At 42.8% G+C, this 18,706-nt stretch overlaps 1 protein-coding gene across 1 annotated transcript in view; it reads right to left on the reverse strand.

Annotated features, from left to right (window-relative positions):
* Positions 1 to 18,706, reverse strand: part of LOC142559247 (membrane metallo-endopeptidase-like 1) — a 170,738-nt gene that overhangs the window by 361 nt on the left and 151,671 nt on the right. The window contains exons 7-9 of the mRNA XM_075670875.1: positions 16,753 to 16,851; positions 9,189 to 9,293; positions 9,011 to 9,087 (exon numbers count right to left, since the gene is read on the reverse strand). Coding sequence (XP_075526990.1) covers positions 9,011 to 9,087; positions 9,189 to 9,293; positions 16,753 to 16,851 — 281 coding nt within the window. The remainder of the gene's footprint in view (positions 1 to 9,010; positions 9,088 to 9,188; positions 9,294 to 16,752; positions 16,852 to 18,706) is intronic.

The following is an 18,706-nucleotide window of genomic DNA, read 5'->3' on the forward strand; positions in this document are numbered from 1 at the left end:
AGCGATCACGCCAGGAAAAACCAGCTCTGCTGCAACTTTTTTTTCGTTTGCTGACTAAGTTATAATAACTTGAATCAGCACATTTACCGCAGATAAATCGTACGTGTTCAGGTTCCATTTTAACACGATATCGCTGTACTAATAACGAAAAAATTACAACTTTTTTTGATGCAAGGGTAAGCATTTCTTCGTTTGTACGCTACTTGGAAGATTTCATGAACAGTCAAAGCAAGCTCTGAAAGCGGTCTAATTTAGTTATTTTTTACATTACCAGCCCACGCAGGCTATGAAGCAGCCTTGTCCTCATTTTCGGCTCACTGGCGAACAATATAAGGTTTTCTTGTAGCGATATGAAGACCAATTACTCAGACTAGCCTGTCAACACACATATTGTTCTGCGAATGATTGTTCGCATTATCCTAGCATATATGTACCAATTTTGTTGATGTGACAACATAATCAGACTGGGCATGTTTTAAATTGTGGACGTCACTTGGTCTCTAATTAGAATTAGAATAAAATGTATTTATAGGAAAGACAGAGAGGTCGACCGGAGCTTGTGCGCTCTAGTCTGCTACTTGGTCTCTAAAGCTATCATAAAGTTTACGAGACAACTGGGAAAGTAATCATTGTGTCATCTGCGCCAATCTGCTCCGAGAAGTTCTGCCTATTAAATCGCAGTACATTTTGGTACAACTCAAACATTTTGCACCTATCGCATGCGCCAGAAATTCGCTGTTCCAATATGCCAAAACTATGACGGCAGTTGCACTAATGCAGCTATTCAGAGCGTAAAAATAACAATAATACGTCAGTGTAGACGCCAAATAAGTAGCATCTGGGTGTTTGGGGTAGCCGCTCAACAACTATGACGTCTTTTATTGCCACTGACTGCCAACTAACAATTGAAAAATGGTTATGAGGAGTATCAATGTATCGCATAAATTTAGGCGGATAGCTGCAGGGCAAGTAATCTTCAATTGGATGGGCACGGAGAGCCGCCGTCGTGAGTCTTGTTATATTGTGTTTAAAAATTTACAGGGGTGACCATTTCTTCATAAAGAAACTACACAGCTTAAGCAGCAGCGATAGCCCCGCTAGAACATGATGTGCTTCAACGAAACGTCTCACAAACAGCGGTGGCGACATCCGGGTAAGCGGAAACGCGTGTACACACTTCTGACAACTGCCTGGGTGGTGAAGTAGGCAACGAGAGAGTCCGAAAACAACTGCAAGAAAAACGAACACTTCAGTCGAACATTCCCTTGAAGAGGCTGATCAATATATGTAGTCAGAATACACAAACGCGCAGCATAACCTACGTACACGTGCAAGATCTGTGATTGCTACAAAGTTGCAGGCCTTTTTAGTTGATAGCTACGTTATGCCCTCAACACAAACTCGGTTCACAACACGGAGATCATCGCCGACGCAACTGTCTGCGATCACGTGACACACATCTAACCAGTACCTAGTCAACATTCACGCGACAGCGAAGAAAAACAGACGAAAGCGAGGGCGGTGCTCTCGCGCTCCGTGCAGTGTGTGACTAAAGAGTCAAACACATCGCAACACAGAAAGCGTTGACTAGCCGCCGTTGACGCAACAATTTAAAGTACATGCTTGGTGCGAATCTATTTATTTCAATGAAGGAAATTCGCGGTATTTAATGTTGCGGCTTACAAAATAAAGCGCTTAGCCACCATTATCTTAATATTTCAAGCCAACAAGAGTAGCGGTGAATTCACTTTCGCCCGTGTTGTTAATTGTTTAGTAGTTAAACAGGTAACTCAGCAACAACGGGAGACATAGGATCATGCTGTACGTATTTTGTAAGATCAAATTGCAATTTCCTCGGTCATGCGAATGAACCTTATGTATATGAAGATATCAATCTCGGCCAACTTGGATATTCACATTAAATTGTACGGGAGATGCAGACACGCTTTCGATAAGCAATCTCTCAACTGGTTTTGATGAAATCCGTTGGATATAACGATGAAACCAGGAACTTATCTCTTGCAGAAAACAAGTCTTTGATTTAAGACATAATACTGTTTTCCAAAAAAATGACAAAATATGGCAAGCTTGAAAAGCATTAAAGAATAAAGGTTACAACCTATAACTCGGCATCAGAAAGGACATTGGAGTTCTTTGAACATATGTTAGTGCCTATCGAGCGGAAAATTTTGATTTAATTGCTTACGTCAGGATGTTACATGGCTAAAAAGTTGTTTACTAAACTATTTCAGGTTGGTGTATAACATATCATTGTTGTCCGCTAGAACTGTCTTTATAGATGCCGTTTTAAAACATGTATATTTTTTTTTAATGCTGAGCTGTAGAGCTGTAAGCTTGATGTCTTATTAGCACTATTTTTTTCGCAATAATGAATCTTTTTTGAAAGTCAGGATGAACAAAATAACAAATTTGTTCCTAAAGCTAATAGAAATATATCCTTTGGTGTAGGGAAAGCAACATGATCGTATTTGATACAGTGACTGCCGAGCCGAACAAACTGACTTCATGGTACACGTGCATTACGTACGAGCCCTCGAAGATATTGGTTCCTCTTAAGCAGTCTTCTTTTGCAGGCGATGGACATTTCTAAAGCCAGTAACAGTAGTGCCACTTGCTGTGGTGGAAATCCGCCTTTTTATTCAATGAAAGGGTCATATTCACAATTGCTCAGTAAAAAGAAAGTAAATCACTGTGGCCATCCACATTAGATAGGTAAATTATTTAACAAAAAACCTGTTTGCGAATGAACTCTATAGACGAGAGAAAAGTGCTATTTGGTAATTATTTATAATTTAGAATATGATTTGGTGTGTCTGCAGCATTTCTGGAACAAAATTTCGTAAGGAATTGAGATGTTTTGCTCAGATTATGGTGCCAAAGAAGCGAGACGACAACAATGTTCTCAATAGATTGACATGGAAAAAAATTTCCTTTATATGACATGCAGCACTCCGTAATTCGTTTCAATCAATTATTTGTCTATTTTATGCTTACTTCCGTCTAATGTATTCTCGAAAGGTTACAGCTGATAAGTATTAATCTACATAGAATCCAAGAGGGAAAAACACGACACAGCAGGCGGACCTCCTTTAAACAGCAAACAGTTTTTGTTCGCACCAGAACAGCAACAAAGAAATTACGGTTTGATTCCTTCGCCACTGCCAATATGTTTTACGCAGCGCGTACTGCCCTCCGAAAAATAACCCTCAATTTCCTTCTTGTCTCAGACATTCTAAGTGTAAGCATTACGAAAGACTCTTTTTGATGTTTTAGATAATTAAATTAAGAAGATAGCGTGGAAAGCCTTCTTCAGATACTAAATATGAAACTAATTTATAGCGAGATATGCGTACAGAAGCTGACATCTTCTTGTGAGTTTGAAGCTACAGTCGATTCTCAATGGAAAAATGAATCGTAAATAATCCCTGTGAACAAAGAACATGACGCGCGGTGCACGAGAATATTTGAATACATAGCGATTGTCTATGAAGAAAACGAAAATATTAGATATATTTTCTGAACACTTTCCAAAGTTACTTTTTAGTTGCTGCAGAAGGTGAAACAAAAGTTAGGACAAATCATATCATTGGCTTATTCATGAAACGATGATTCTGTCCTGTCACATGTTACACACTCTTGCTTCTATATGGATTCATCCTGGCTGTCTGCATTTACATCAGGATATATGTTACTTTTACGGTGATTAGGCCTACATTTACCTAAGTTTACTACTTTTTCTTTATTTATTACAAAATACAGTGGTTTTAAAAGCGTTTTAGGACTGGATTCCTCTCCATATATATTTTGTTGTCTGCTTCTTAACCAAACCTTCGTGGAGTGTGAACCCTAATAAACGAGAAGGAAAGCTTAGACATCCCCAGCAAGACCGATGATCTGAACAAGCAAAACCTCCTTTTTGCTCAGCAATCATTTGAGACATGAGAGACTCTGAAGAGTGACTGCTCAAAGACACAAATCGGGAAGACATGACGAGACCACATAGTGCTTCGACAAATTAAATTGGATCGCTGGTATGAATAATGTTAGGTTCGAATTTGACATGACTGAAAGTTACAAACTTGTAATTTTTCGGAGAAACTATTCCAAGATGGGGTGTATCCTTGCTCATGTCGTCTTAATTTTTCTGGGGCCCGAATTGTGGAACAATATTTTATTTTAACTATTCTGTTTACATTTCTATTTGTATATTGCTATTTATCTCAGTGCCTGCCAATTTGAGTACAGCCTTTTCTACAGGTCTATAGTACACAAAAGCCCATGTCGCACGCTAAAATAAATATATATATATGCAAGATATCAGTTCGCTTCAGAATCTCAAACACAGACTGCTCTATAATATTGTATTTTAGTTATGTCTTCTGGGGCACCGAACATAAGGAGAAAACCGTTACCTATGAACTGTGTGTGCCTTATTTTCTGCGACAGTCTTCATAAATACGCCAGCATAGCTCCAATACACTGAAATATTTCATGAACCATAGAAGTAGGCTCCGTGCGACGCGGTGCTGGATCTCCGTAGTTGGGGCCACGTAGGTTTCACCAGAATGGCCACAAAGGACAATGACGCTACTGGTCAACTCAGGCTTCAACACCAGTTGTTCTTTCGCACCCTGGTGTCCCAGCGATTTCATCGGCACAGATGGCGTCGATGTTAAAGATTGGTTCACCTAGCATGTGCGTGCGCAACCGAAATAGGTGGTAGACAACATTTATGCTTTTCAACGTATTGTTCTAACTCCACGGCATGGCTCGCATGTAGTATGATACGCACAAAGCCTACCTGGCAAGCTGGAAGGTTTGAAAAGCAAATCTGCGCGACGCATTCGAAAAACTTAGCAAGCGTAAGCTCGCACAGAAAAGAGAGTTTCCAATGCGAGCTCAGACGTAGACAGAATCTTATGTCTAGTATATTCACGAGGTGCTGGCTTTTCGCACAAAAAGTTGGCTGAGACAGTGAATAAAATCGGCCATTTCGACAAGGGCATTGCCGATGAAGCTATTACTTGCCTTTTCGTAACAATTGTGCAACAGTTCAGCCCATTCTGCAGGAGCGCATGTCGACAATTTGAACACGCTAAAAGCCGACGCATCGCTTACGACTTCGCTCACGTGCAAAACAAATCTGATAGTTCCTCCTATGACGATGCTCCAAAGTTTCATCGGCCGTGAAGTGCACATGACACATGTATTACGTCCATAATTAGAGCCCATGGCTCCAGTCATGCGTGATTCTCGGCAGCTCGACAACAACGAGACTACAGTATCGCTTATTCAGTCCGCCCTACGACAGCAGATATTCAATGAAAATATTTCCACCTCTGAAAACACAAGTTTATTCTCGAAGCTCGTAGCTTTGGCGCTATTGGGTGAGCGCTTGTCACCTTGTTACATTAATACGGCTGAACGGCGATCGCGAGACGACAGGCCCACTTCCTTCACCTGCTTTCGCACAGGCCACATCTCTCGACGCTGCCGAAGCCGCTGGTATTTGTCTCCTCAACCAAACATTTCTCCTGACTACACCTCGGAGCATCAGCGACGACTGTTGTTAGCTCACTCCAAATCATATTGAGAATTTGTTCCAAGTGAATCCGCCTTGCGGGCTCCACCATTAGAATTAGTAAAGCTGTATGGGCCATAAGGTTATTCGTTAAAAACGTAATTAGGGAATTTCTATGTATAATTCCTTTATAAATTTTAATTATTCGTGCAAGTAATGTCAGCCCATTCGAGTAGACCAGCTCATAAACTAAGATTGTGCTATCTGCCACAGACAACGTTTAAAGATTTTTGAAAGTGTTCACTGAAACACCGTGTTTATAGTTTGCCCTTCCCATGCTTGCGGTTCGGACGGGAGCCTCCTTTCTGTCCTACGGCTTACTGTAGAATGCTTCATGTTTCGCTGTTCGCTGTTTTTGTCTAATGAAAGGCGGCATGCGGGATACATGGAGTCAGAGGAGAGCCTGCCCAGTCATGCTCATGACAGAGTAGTTCCTTCAGCGTAATCAGTAAGCTAGGCTTGTCCTGCAAAAAAAAAAAAATTGCGCCGCAAGGACACCTTGTCTTTAGTCTTTTCATTACTACATCAATTTTTATGTAGAATTCCCGGTAGTAGTCACATTAAACCCTATGTTCAATAGTGAAGACAGAAGATGCTGTCAAGAAAGCAGCAAATTACCCCGCATGTAGAGTTGCAAACGCCGATAAACGCGACATGTCGTCTTTGTCCAAAAATAAGATTTCGCTTACAGCCTATCACTTCTTACGTTATGCGTCACTCAAGCGTCGCAGTGCATTACTTAGAAGAAATGCGAAAAGAAAAAAGAGAGTCACTGTATATAATGTTGCCGCAAACTGACACGGGAATTACATTTACGCAAAGTAACAAGGTATTTATACAATGTATACAGAGGTGCCAAACAGTCGAGCTGATTCGCAGCTCGTGCAGCGCTTCTTGGCAACTTCGTTTTTCTCGTTGCAAGGCTGTCGCGTTCATGCGCAAGCGTTGCATACAAATATTCAGAGGTTTGGTTCTTGCCACAAACGCTGCGAAAATGTTATGAATGTTGAATTTTCCGGAGTGCATGCCTGCACTCTTCTATTTATTTCACAATGGTTGCATATCGGCAGTGGGTAGACTAAAAAAAACATTAATAGTACTTACTACACGTCGGGGGTAGTTAAATGAGTCTACACTGATGCACTGAAAAGCCGAAGCGAACCTTCTAGCAATAAGTACGTTTGTTAACAGCATCAAGCTGACCATTATTTTTTACGATATATGCCTATGGATGGCGAACTAGATGGAACACGAATGTATGTGCTCAGTGATTTCATATTCTAATAGGTCACTAGCGATGTTTTTCAAGCTGAATGTTTCAGGCATGTTAACGGGGATTCGAAAACAGAGAGACTGCCAGGATTCATGAATATATACTGGGTAGCTACGTGTCAGTCTGTATTAAACTATTCTGCTGTGCTTATGCTTGATAATCAGTGCAACAGCTTGGTGTTGTGGAAGTTGAGCTAAGACACCTAAGCTGACTGTTTACAGTAAACAAAGTCGTTCGACTGTCCTTGCCAAGCACGATCTTAAGAATAAAACAAGCAAGTTTCGGCTGTAGTTTAGATGAGCTCAAGCTATATTACCGACACATTTTTTAATGTTAATTTTGCTTTAGTTCTTTTGTCAACAAATGCTGTCAGGGCCCGAAAATCCTCAAACACAAATTTTAGCCGTTTATTCAACGCCAGAAAGAGAAATTCCGTAGTGTGTTGTTCAGATAAAGGAGTGCGCTGACCGGTGATGACCAGTGAAAAAATAATAAAACCGGAGTAACACCAGAAAGTCGCCGTCACTCCACCAGATCTAGTTGCCGTTAGAGGCTTAGTTAGAGCTAACACCAACAGCCATTTATGACTTTACTCAGTTGAAAGTTGACTTCGACGTGCATCTGCGGTAGAGAGGCTGCCAGCGTGTGGTCTTCGAAACTTTAGATTTTGAACCCACCACTCATACGATCTGGGTGACGTTTCTGTACTTCCCCACTGTGAATAGCCTTTATTTCAATTAACTTCACATTGTCACCGCACCCTCTGTCACCCTCACATTTCAACCTCATCCGCTTGCTCCTGCCACCCCTCCTTTCTCTCCCTTCCCCCGTGTGCAATGCGGTTGAGGTGTCCTCTATTGAGAGACAGTTACCGCGTTACATTGAGCCCCACCTTTCACCCCCAATCAAGAATCTCTTTCCCTTTCTCTCTCTACCTCATCCTCACCTCACCACGTCAAGGCGAGGGACAATGAGGGTGAAGGAGGCCCCTGTTAGGGCATCTGTGTTTATCGCAGAGAGATTAGGTAAGATTACGATATATTGCACTACGACCCGGGCCCATCGAGAAGAAGGAAGAATATGGAGCAAACTAGCGCACTGCCAAACTTGGCAAATTGTTCAAAGGCCCGTGAAGCACGCGAAAGGTAGCTTACATTTGACTGTGCTGTGTCAACTAGATGGAGAGGTGCATAATTTCTCTAATAGCTATTACGAAAGGGTGCGCGCCTTCGGCACACTTCTATTTTGTTTTCGGTTGTGCCCACTGTGTTCCGGGCATTCAGTTTCGAAAAATTTTAACTGTGTTCCTTTTTTCAAGGTTTAGCGTCGCATTCACCATAAGATAAAAGCGTCCATTTTACACAAAAATACCAATGTTTGACATTTTGTTGCGACTGATAGGCGCCATTACAATAATATTATATTTAGTACTTTTTATTGATAATTCATTTCTTTCTTCTTTTTGTAGAATTATGGCTGATTTATTTACTCACTGCCTCTCTTTTGTTTATTCTTTAGTTTTGCGCCTTTGCAAAACCTCCATAGTAGGTGAGTGCTACAAATTTAACACAAGTTCAAGTGCTTCAGTAGCTCTTTAAATTCCTTTAATACAGAACCGTTTACAGAATCCGGCCTATCATGAATCTGGTGATGGTGAAATAAAATTGCTCAGAAACAGCAATCGGGTCAAAATGAATTTCTCGACAGGAAGTCACCTTGGAGACCCAGGTCAACTAGGTTCTTTGCTGCATTTATATATAATGGTAAAAGAAAGCTATGTGCATTCAGCATGAATAAATAGAGTGGATTGTTGAATGCTTTTTTATATTCAATGTGGGCCCCGTGGTGCCCAAAGTGTTCATGAATTACTTCTGACACTATGCTTACGCTTCTTGATATAGTGTCCTGACGAAAGGAAATGCTGAAAATATTAGGTAGTGTACGCTAGAATAACTTCAACTGATGAGTTACTACTGCTATATACATGCACAATACAACAAAAATATATCGAGAAAAGATATGATTGCGCTCTCATTTTCCTTTTATTGCAAATTCTGTGAAAAAGAAGGAAAAGAAACGACAATAAAAACATGAAACTACGCATACACCTTCGCTGACCCTACATTTTTTCTTACCTGTTTGGAGCAGGGCTGAATTTTTCCCACCTTAGCTGTTGAATGAGCGTAGCGTTATCTGCTATTCTGCACTGAACCTGTGAAAATAACACAATAGCAATAGCAGGCATTGTAAAAGTAATTCAGAAATTTTCGCTCATATTGAATATTATTGTTTATCGAAACACAGACACCTTACCCTAGCTTCCGAAATAAAGAACAGCTGCAATCCGGTAACGTTCTCTAGACCTTTTAGACGAGTGTCTATTCCCTCACATTCTTCTTCAAGTACACGGCGATATGCCTGGAAATGAAAGGGAAGATGGCATAATTAGGCAGTTGACCAAACGCGCGCCCTTTAAGTTCACCACGATATACTACAGCCTTAGTATGCTGCAATTTCACTTCATTTTAAGCAGCTTAATCATTCAACCATCTTTGACTTGCGCGGTAGCCAGTGGCAAAGAAAATAGCAGAAAGGGTGTGAGGATGAATTTAAACGTATCGTCAAAATGTATGGCCATTTCCATAATTCACTTTGTCCCTATTAAGTGTTACCTTCCGTGTACAGACGTGCTCACTTATGTGTTTCCGTGCTTTGTTTCAGCTTGCCTCTACACTTTTACAATGTCTACCATACTGAACGTTCTAAGGAAGATTTCAAGGAGAGGAGAATGGCGGTAAAAGGCTTTCTGTGGATTAACGCCAGCATTTCAAGAACAGGCGGCATGAAGATTTTGACGGTTTTGGTCAGCTCGCTTTTTTTTTTTCAATGCAAACAAGACCCGATGAAAGACTACGGCAACTGTGCGCATTGTGCAATAAGCGCAATTAAGTCATAATGAAGAACTCTGTTTACTCATGATTACGTATCTCTACCTATTTCTCACACTCGCAGGCACGTGTGTTCTTTTTTTTTATATAAAAACTTACTTAGGTACGGGCTTGTATATTGTGAGTAGCAACTTTTCAATATATAAATCGGAATTTTCATCTCCTTAGACCTCAAATATCTCGCATTTAAATATTCTCGAACTGCAAGTGCACGCGCATTTAGATCTCGACCTTGTGAGGTCGTCCCCTGAAATGGGCAAGGCACATGACTTTCCCTACTTAACGGTTAAAATGGGCTACATGTAGGTTAGTGTAATATCGCTTTGTAATAATAATTTTACACGCAGACGAATTGTTTCTATATTGCATGGGGATAAAGGATCCACAACCCAAAAACAATGGTTTCAATGTGGGCTTGTCCATGTGCTCATGTTGCGTCGTGCTTGACTTTAACCTAAAACCAAGCGCGGTATATTGAAGTACAGTTAGATTTCTTTTTTTGCTTTTTGCACAATGTGAAGCGAATTCCTAGCAGGAAGACACCGTAGTGTAAGTGGTTGCAAAACGTGCAGCCTAAACGTTTTGAGCCATTTTGGAAGGTTAATATATTGAGTACCTCTCAGCTCACGAACTGAAATGCTTAACTTCTATTTATTGCGATAGAAGTTACATGGACACTGCAGGCACATTTTGCCGTCACCGTGTTTTTCCGTATAAAATTCAAGGGCGATAACACCGCCGCCGCGCGTCGTATGCTGCATGTGCGGGTGAAAGCACGCGAGGGTAGCCGACGATCGCGGCTCAATCTGGCGCGCGCGAACGAAGAAAGCGGCGAGCAAACGCGCGGTCTTTCGTCGCGCGAGAGCCCGTGGGGCGATGGGAGGGAGGAAGGAGGGGCGGCGTTGTGCCCCTTCAGGAACTGTGCATTTTGCGACCGGCCGCAAGGGGAACTGACGACCGTGGCTCAATCTCGCGCACCATATATGGAGGAAAGCGGAGAGGCAGCGCGGGAGGGAGGCAAGCAGCTTTGACTCTGCCAACAAGTGCGTACTTTGCATGGCCGCGCGCGATCGCGGGCGCCGTATCTTGAAAGGGATCTGCAGACGGCTCGTATCTTTGTGCGCGCTGTCTTATCGCCGCTCTTGCGTTGAAGCGATAGACGGCACGAAGGTCACTTCGCTCGCTACTGCTGCCGCGCTTGCTCACACCAGCGCTTTGACAGCAAGTGTCCGAGCTCATCGAGTGCGATATATTGATGTTTACTTGCACTCGATATATTGATGTTCACTTGTGCGGACGGACACCATGCTTGCTAATTCAGTTAGCAAACCAATTCTTCCATGTTTATATGTTGCGGAATGGGCGCCCATTGTTGCGGAATGGGCGCCCCCATTCGATTCCAATTACTTTCCTGCGAATTAGAACTTGTCACATTTCCATTCTTTCCAATTCTACGGAATAAAAAAAAAACTTAGCTAATTTCCACTCCGGGAATGGCCGGGCAGCTCAATTCCATTCCTGTAGTTACTCAACGTAGGAAACGCATCTTGGTAGTTTTATCGAGTTACCGATAAAAGTACCTCTATACTGATGTCAACAAGGCGTTAATAACTGCAAAATTTCGCAAGAAACGTTACCAAGGTCGAGGGATACTAGCTTGGTGACATATCTTGTGCAGCACAACCAACCCACTAATTCCCATAAAAGCAGAACTCCCACTACCTATATTATTTGCACGGTCAGCGTGTTTTAACGGCTTGTGATGTTCTGAAAGATAGCTTTAGCTTGTCCGCCATTCGCGTAAACTCAGGAAGAGTGGGGGGAGGTGGCGTGCACGTGCGCGGCCTGCATGTTCCCGCCACCTGGTGGCGCAGAGCTCAAACAGACAAAAACAGCTAATATTGCAGTAACAAAGTGTAGTTTACTTTGCTGCTGGTGTAAATTTTAGGTCCTAACATAATCGTGTTGCTGTCAAACGTTTGCACCCGCAGCAAAGTAAAAGTTACTTGGTTGCTGCAATATTAGCTGTTTTTGTCTGTTTGAACTCTGCACCACCAGGTGGCTGCACCATGCAGGTAGCTCCCGTTTACACCTCCGCCCTAACGCCTCAACGCCCCGTTTATGCTTACCCATCTATGTCATGTTGTCCGCTTATGTTTACCCGAATACCTGAGAAGCTAAACCTATTTATTATTGTTTCAGCTTAAGTGTCTCAATGCCAAAAATGACATAATGTGTTTTTTTTCTTACACGTCCTCATGATTTTTAAATGCTGCAATAAAGGTCGCAAGTAGCGCAAGGTGCAAAAAGAAGCTCTATTTCAATTTTATTCATCAAATTTTTGCAGCTAAATAGGCGCTTTGGCGTTTATTTTCAGAAACCTCAAATGTAAATGACGGCTACTGCAACGGTTAGTTCTAAAAACAAAGCAAAGTAAGATAAAACAATTGGCGTGCACCTATGTATTGCGTTTCACAAACATAAGGTGCTCGAAAGAGATGCTTCACAGGCGATTTTGCTTCGCTGCCATTATCAGAGAAGCCGTAGAAAACACGCGTTCCACGTCAGCCGCCGTTGTATTCACAGTGAAAACTGCCCTTGGGAGGCAGGAAAGCCAGGAAAAGCGGCTAGCCTTTCCTTTCCGATAGGTCAAGGGTTAAACCATGCCTGTGCAAGTTCCCTCTGCAAGGCAAAGAGAAATTTTCCCTGCAATGGATTCAGGCATATTGTCTTAGTGGGCATTTTCATTTGGCCTGGTGTTTTTAAATATCAGTCTGGTTGGCCCTGATTAAGAGTCTGCATCCACGACGGTGCAGGCGCTGTCCTGCCCTAAAGAAGAGACCCCCTCCCCAGTAGAGCAGAACGCATCTGCTCGGCTGTTGCAGCTGAACACCAAGAAGACTTAAACCGTAAGTCTAGGAGGACACTCATTAAAAAACAGTCAGTCCACGTGCTTGCGAACCGCTTCTCCAGGATACGCTGCAGGCCTTTAACCGCTTCTTCGCAAAGAAACCTGTTCGATATTTTGCAACGCGGGAAGCAACAGCACGGCTGTCTCGAGCCTTTTCTGCAGCGACTCCATGGCTTCCTCTGCACGGGAGAGAAGCTCAATCAAGTCTGTCGCCAGCATCAGTTCATCTTTAGACAGTTTAGCCTTCTTGAACGCATGCATAGTTTCTGTAAGGCCTGGATGACCCGAAAAAGTGGTAACGAGCTTTCTTATCATTCGCAGCTGCCAGTTCCACCTCGTCGCGTTGTGAAATTCCAAATGCAGATCGAACAAATTCAACACTTTTTCTGTGACGGCGGTGCTCTTGCATATGCATACGAAGATGCAACGATGGCGCCGCATCGTTGTACGACTTCCTCGGCATTTTGGTCCTAAAATAAAGCGAGAAGGACAATTAGTTAATATTGCCGCTGTAAATACACATAACGCCAACGGCAAACACGCAATGCAATAGATTTTAAAAGATAGAGGGATGACATATGTAATCGTGCGACATTGCACTCGACGACACACTGACACTCTTCAAGACTGCATTAGACACAAAAAAGTGCAGACAGACAAAGATGTTTTTCCACCCCTACGATAAATTGAGTGCACATTAATGCATATTAAGCACCTTCTTGTTATGTAGGAATAAATGTTGTGCACGCAGTATCATGGCTACGGCTCTACGGCTGCTATTATCATAATAAAATGCACATCGTAATTCAAATAAACGTAATAGCAGCAGACTGCCGCCTCGCTGACTGGTCTTATATGCCAGGCAACGGTGTTTACAGACACAGCGTTTTGTAGTAGGAGTGACGTACACAGGATTTCCTTTTTCCTGGTCGGGGAACGAATGGGGGGGGCGGGGGGGGAGTGTACTTAAATAGAAAAGGCGAGGGAGATCACAAGAACTTAAAAATAGTAAGGAGCAGCAAACACAATAAGTCGAAAATAACTTGAACAAGGAATGAACGAAATCCAAATATTTTAAAATATAACTTCGGGACATCGTGAGCGTTTTTTACGTTATGTGCCAGTTTTCTCATTTGTTTGTCTTTGGAGGTATTTAAGCATGATTGAGGTAGTGAGAGCAGACCTTGAAGTCGCGTAAGCTTGGGGCGTGGCTTGCGGCAGAAAAATAATCCGCAGCCACTATTTGATGGGAAACAGAGTTTGTGACCTCGGCCATGGCAGCAAATGCACCACGAATCCCCAAGATGAAATAGTGAAGCACGCTCGAAAATTCGGCTAAAAATGAACTAGGTTAAATGCATATTAAAGCTTTAAAGCACTGAAACTGGAATAAGCACAGTTGTCTGCCCTTACTTTTCAAACTGCAATTATTATATGCATAAATTCATTGCTCATGCATTCATGTCAAATTACTTAAAAAGACTTGGCCTAAGGAATTCTTCACGAAAATAGTAATAAATGAACAACGTATCAATGCGCATAAGATGAAAGTAATATGTTATTTAATAGCGCATACCTGCCGAATGACGTCGTTTACGGCAAGCTGCATGCTGTGGGCGGGGCAGCGCAATCGAAATTGCTCCAACTGATGACAATCGCTGAAGAGCGCCTTGGTTAAGCCCTCCGGGTAGTTGTCTAAATTGTCATCATCATAGTCCTCTTCAGTCTCCCACCCAGTAAATGCAAATGCCTTTATCATTAATGAAGCGTTATCTGTCAGCACGCGAAGGGTATGGAAAATGAAATAGAAACAGTTAACAGAGGGGAAATTATACGAAAATATATATTTAACCTTGTCAGCGATGTTCCACTGCCGCAAAGCTGCGTGATCATTGTGAGCGGGTCCGAGCAGCTGTGTGGCTCCCCGTCATACGAGTGAAACTGAAGAGGCACGTGTGAGCCGTGAAGTCGCTATCCGCGAATGTTGTTTCGACAGCCAGGAAGCCATCCCTAAATCGCGATGTCCACAAGTCTAGTGCGATACAGACGTACTCCGCTCCCGCCAAAGACAATGGTATTTTGGTCTGCAGCACTGACCCTTTCCTGGGCAGGAACTTCTCCCTGAGGTGAACCCACGATGGCAACTTGTAGCCCGGGACGGCGACCTGAATCTGAACGAATACAAAGCAGTTACTTTGATGAAAGGCGGCTTATAATATTGTCAAACTTACCGTTACAAATTGTTTGAATCCCTCCCTCTCGACAACACGAAAGGGTTCCATGTCAGTGCAAATCATGTTGATTATGGCATCATCAAGAGAAGCCTTTCAATGAGCAGGCACAGAGCTGCACCCAGCGGTGAAGGCCGACGGTACCTTCGGCTGGCTTGCTAGCCCTTTCTGTTAGTACGTGTACTCACGTTCGCGCTTTCTTTTTAGATGCCGATTCAAATTAGATGAAACTCCGACTACAGCATGTATAGTTTCGGTGCAAAGCTTTCAGCGTGCAGATGCTTTGTTTTCTTCGGAGGTGATGTCAAAAAAATTGTTTCCAATGTGTCATGTTGGCGGACTGACTGCGAGCGTGAGCCGCGGGGCTTGCGTTATGGAAGCGCTTTTTATTAGCAATGGGAGGCTGGAAAGGAAGGTAGGGGACGTAGCACAGAAAGCCGAGGTGGGTGCTTCGAAGCATTGTCAAGCATTCACAGTATACACAGCCAGTGGGCACTTACACTGGCTAACCCCGCTTTCTTTCCTCGCCTTTGTCTCCCTCCCCTGCATTCACAGTATGAGCGAGCTACTAAATGAACCGTTGGGCTTCCCTAGGTGCCAACAGGTTCCAATGCGGTAGCGATGGTGTCACCCGGACCTCCCCCTTCCCGCACCCTAGAAAAGAGCGAACATGGGTTTTCTTCGGCGCGAATAGTCGCGTCGACACTCGGGCAGGCGCCGCCGTGGCCGCAGTTGCGTGAACTCTTCTGCTTCGGCTGGCTTCCCGAACCAATGCTTTCAACATGTTATTCTTTCTATCTCTATCTGTATGAAGCGAGGGGGTTTACAGTTCGCGTTGTTCGACAGTGTGCTGCGCTGACCTGCAGACCTTCGTCGACACAGTTTCGGGCAAAGGCGCCTGTGTGTCTAGACAAAGGGGACAATAGTGAAAAAGGGTTGGGGAGGGCAGGAGTACGAAGTGAGACGGCCCGCGTAGGCGCGTTGCTTATAAATGTACCGTGCTTGTAATCAGCCAAGCCATTTAAAAAATACTGCTTTATTGCTAAATTCGAGGCTCTGACTTACTGTTGTCTGAACGTGTCCTCGTTGGTTCTTCGGTATATTTTGACAAAAATAACAGCGCGTATAAAAAAAGCGCTCCATTTTCCAAAAAAAGACGTAATTCCATTCCTATTCCATTCCTCCAAGCGTCGACGCCATTCCATTTCCATTTCATTCCGGGGTCGCAAAAAAGTCGAATGCTCCCGGAGTCATTCCAATCCCGGAGTGGTAGCTCCGCAACATTGCTTCGTATGGCTGTCTATTAATTTGCTATCGCAGCCGATGCTTCGCCTTGCGGGCGAAACTGCGACTTTTTTTGTAGTATTGCTTGGTAATTTTTCACCACAGCCTATACTTGAAATGCATTCACACATATATTGGGCTGCGAAGAAGACGACGCGCCTGCGTCCAGCAGCAATGCCAACAGTCGGGTCGCTCTGCTCGCGCTGCTGGTCGCTGGTCAGATGGTACCTCACGCTGCCTCACATCTTCGACTAGTCGCGTCTGTGAATGAAGTCGCGACCAAAAAAACCTCTCACCAAATTGCGTCCTGCAGAAAAACCATTATGTGCATGGAACAATATCCTGCATCTAAAGCACTTGTCAATAAAATGAGCACATGTAATAGTTTTATGACAGGTTTAATTAGTTTAGGATGTTAGTTAATACTTAGATTTTTACATACTCATCTCACAAGTGCAAAATATATCGCACAGATATTGCCGTGAGGCGTTTCTGAAACTCACCTTGAAAGCCGTCTGGAGGCCAACGTTGTCAGCAATGTCTTCGTTTAAGGTTCTGCTCCAGCGGATGCGTAGTTGTTTTGACTGATAATGTTCCCGTTTCTGCAATGGAAGTTATGTATTTTACCTACAGTGTAAAGGCCTATAGGGGTGTGATAAGGTAAATGCAACAATGAAACACCTTGCTTGACTAGTTGTAGCATGACTGATTACCACAATTACAGGGCCCCAGAAGATGAGAGACCACAGCAGTAGTATATACCGGTGCGCCTGTCTGTGTGGAATTTTTGGTGCATCGTTGGTTCATGCGATACTATTCTGGTAATTTATTGCGTGACAGTGGGATCCCCGTTATATGTTGTAAATTCTTGTATGACATAATACTAAATATCTTTTTGCTCAGTGGGGTCATAATTTAGTTCATCTTCATGCCTTATTTTTGTTACTTCACTGTTTCTAACTGTTTCTCTACCGAAGTTTCACCATGGTTTCAAAATTCATCATACCCGTCGTAAAAACTAAACACCCGATGAGCAAATAAATTGGCGACACCATTCTATAAACTACACTCTTTAAAGAGGCGCTGAGAGTGAGTTTACATAAGTAGTATCACAGAAAAATAGAGACTATTAGGAGTTGGATTACAATATATCACTGCTACATACAATGTGTCACATGACTCAAACATGCTTCTACACATGGCACTAATTTTTTTAACGCAAAACTATGTGGATTAGACGGCTACATAAAAAAAACTGCGCAATGGCGTTTCTTGAAGCACATGAGAACAGCATGATTTGGTCTTTCTGATAACGTAATTGGCGATGTGTAGGGAAAAACGTGTGAGGTCCGTTTAGAAATTTGTATAATGGCTGTAGTCAACTTAAGATTCACTAAGTCATGAAATATTTGGTGTTCAAAGGTGATGTGACTAAGTGTGGTGGCAACGTCTGAAGACTATGGAGGTCTCCGTATAAACACTTTCATTGAGAGCATTCGATCCAATCATTCAGTAGAAATTTCGCGGGCGCAGACATGCGCCTTCATTCAGCGCACAAAACATGCACTGAAATATAGTTAATTTTGCCAACTCGGACACCAACTATCGTGAAGGCAAATATATAAAGAAAACACCACAATCCGCTAGAAAGTAACTAATTTCTTTATCGGAATCTATACTTACCTACCTCTTATTATCAATCTAGGCTTTCACTATTCGCCAGAAAATCTTCGCCCTACTACCCCAAAGAGACCACCAACCGATATGTGGCATTGTCAATATTACAAGAAATGTGAAATGAACAAGTTACTCAAAGAAAAAAAATAAGAACACAACAGTCATTTGAAGTTGTTGCTCAAGAGGTATACAGTGCGATATTTTTAGGGGGGATTCCTTGAAGCAAAGATATTTCAGCAGACAATGTCACTGAATAAACTCTTATTTGACGCGGAAAACTTAGCGCGACATTTGGTTTCAAAATCAGACTACAATTTCATTCTGAGCATATTTCAATGCTCTACTAATGTTTTAGAGTACATTTTCTTTTGAGAACTACAGGCTGTCAAATAATGCATTTGTGGGCGAAGTCTCGATTCAATTAAATGGCGGTGGAATTAATTTACTGCAGATGGAAGCTGCGATGGCTTAGCTTATTACATGTTCGTTCATTTTGATGTCTTTTCGTACCCCATGATGCATTAAATCTACGTTATTCGGCTCCGGAGTCTCACGTTGACGCAGCTCTCACTCTCAGCCTGTGCTCGAGCATTACGACGACCATTTCGTTCTTTTGTGGTTGGCTTGGTCTTATGGCGCCTCTTTAACATCTGAGTGACTACTAAGCGAAGGAGCATTGCTCACCTGGTTCTGCCACTGAACATTTCCGAATTGTTTCTGTCCGTCCAAGCCGCAAGCCTGATGGCAACGGACCACCTGCTTTTGGGCATCATTGCATTT

This window comes from Dermacentor variabilis, chromosome 10 (assembly GCF_050947875.1).
Source record: "Dermacentor variabilis isolate Ectoservices chromosome 10, ASM5094787v1, whole genome shotgun sequence".
In the NCBI taxonomy this organism is placed as follows: Eukaryota; Metazoa; Arthropoda; class Arachnida; order Ixodida; family Ixodidae; genus Dermacentor; species Dermacentor variabilis.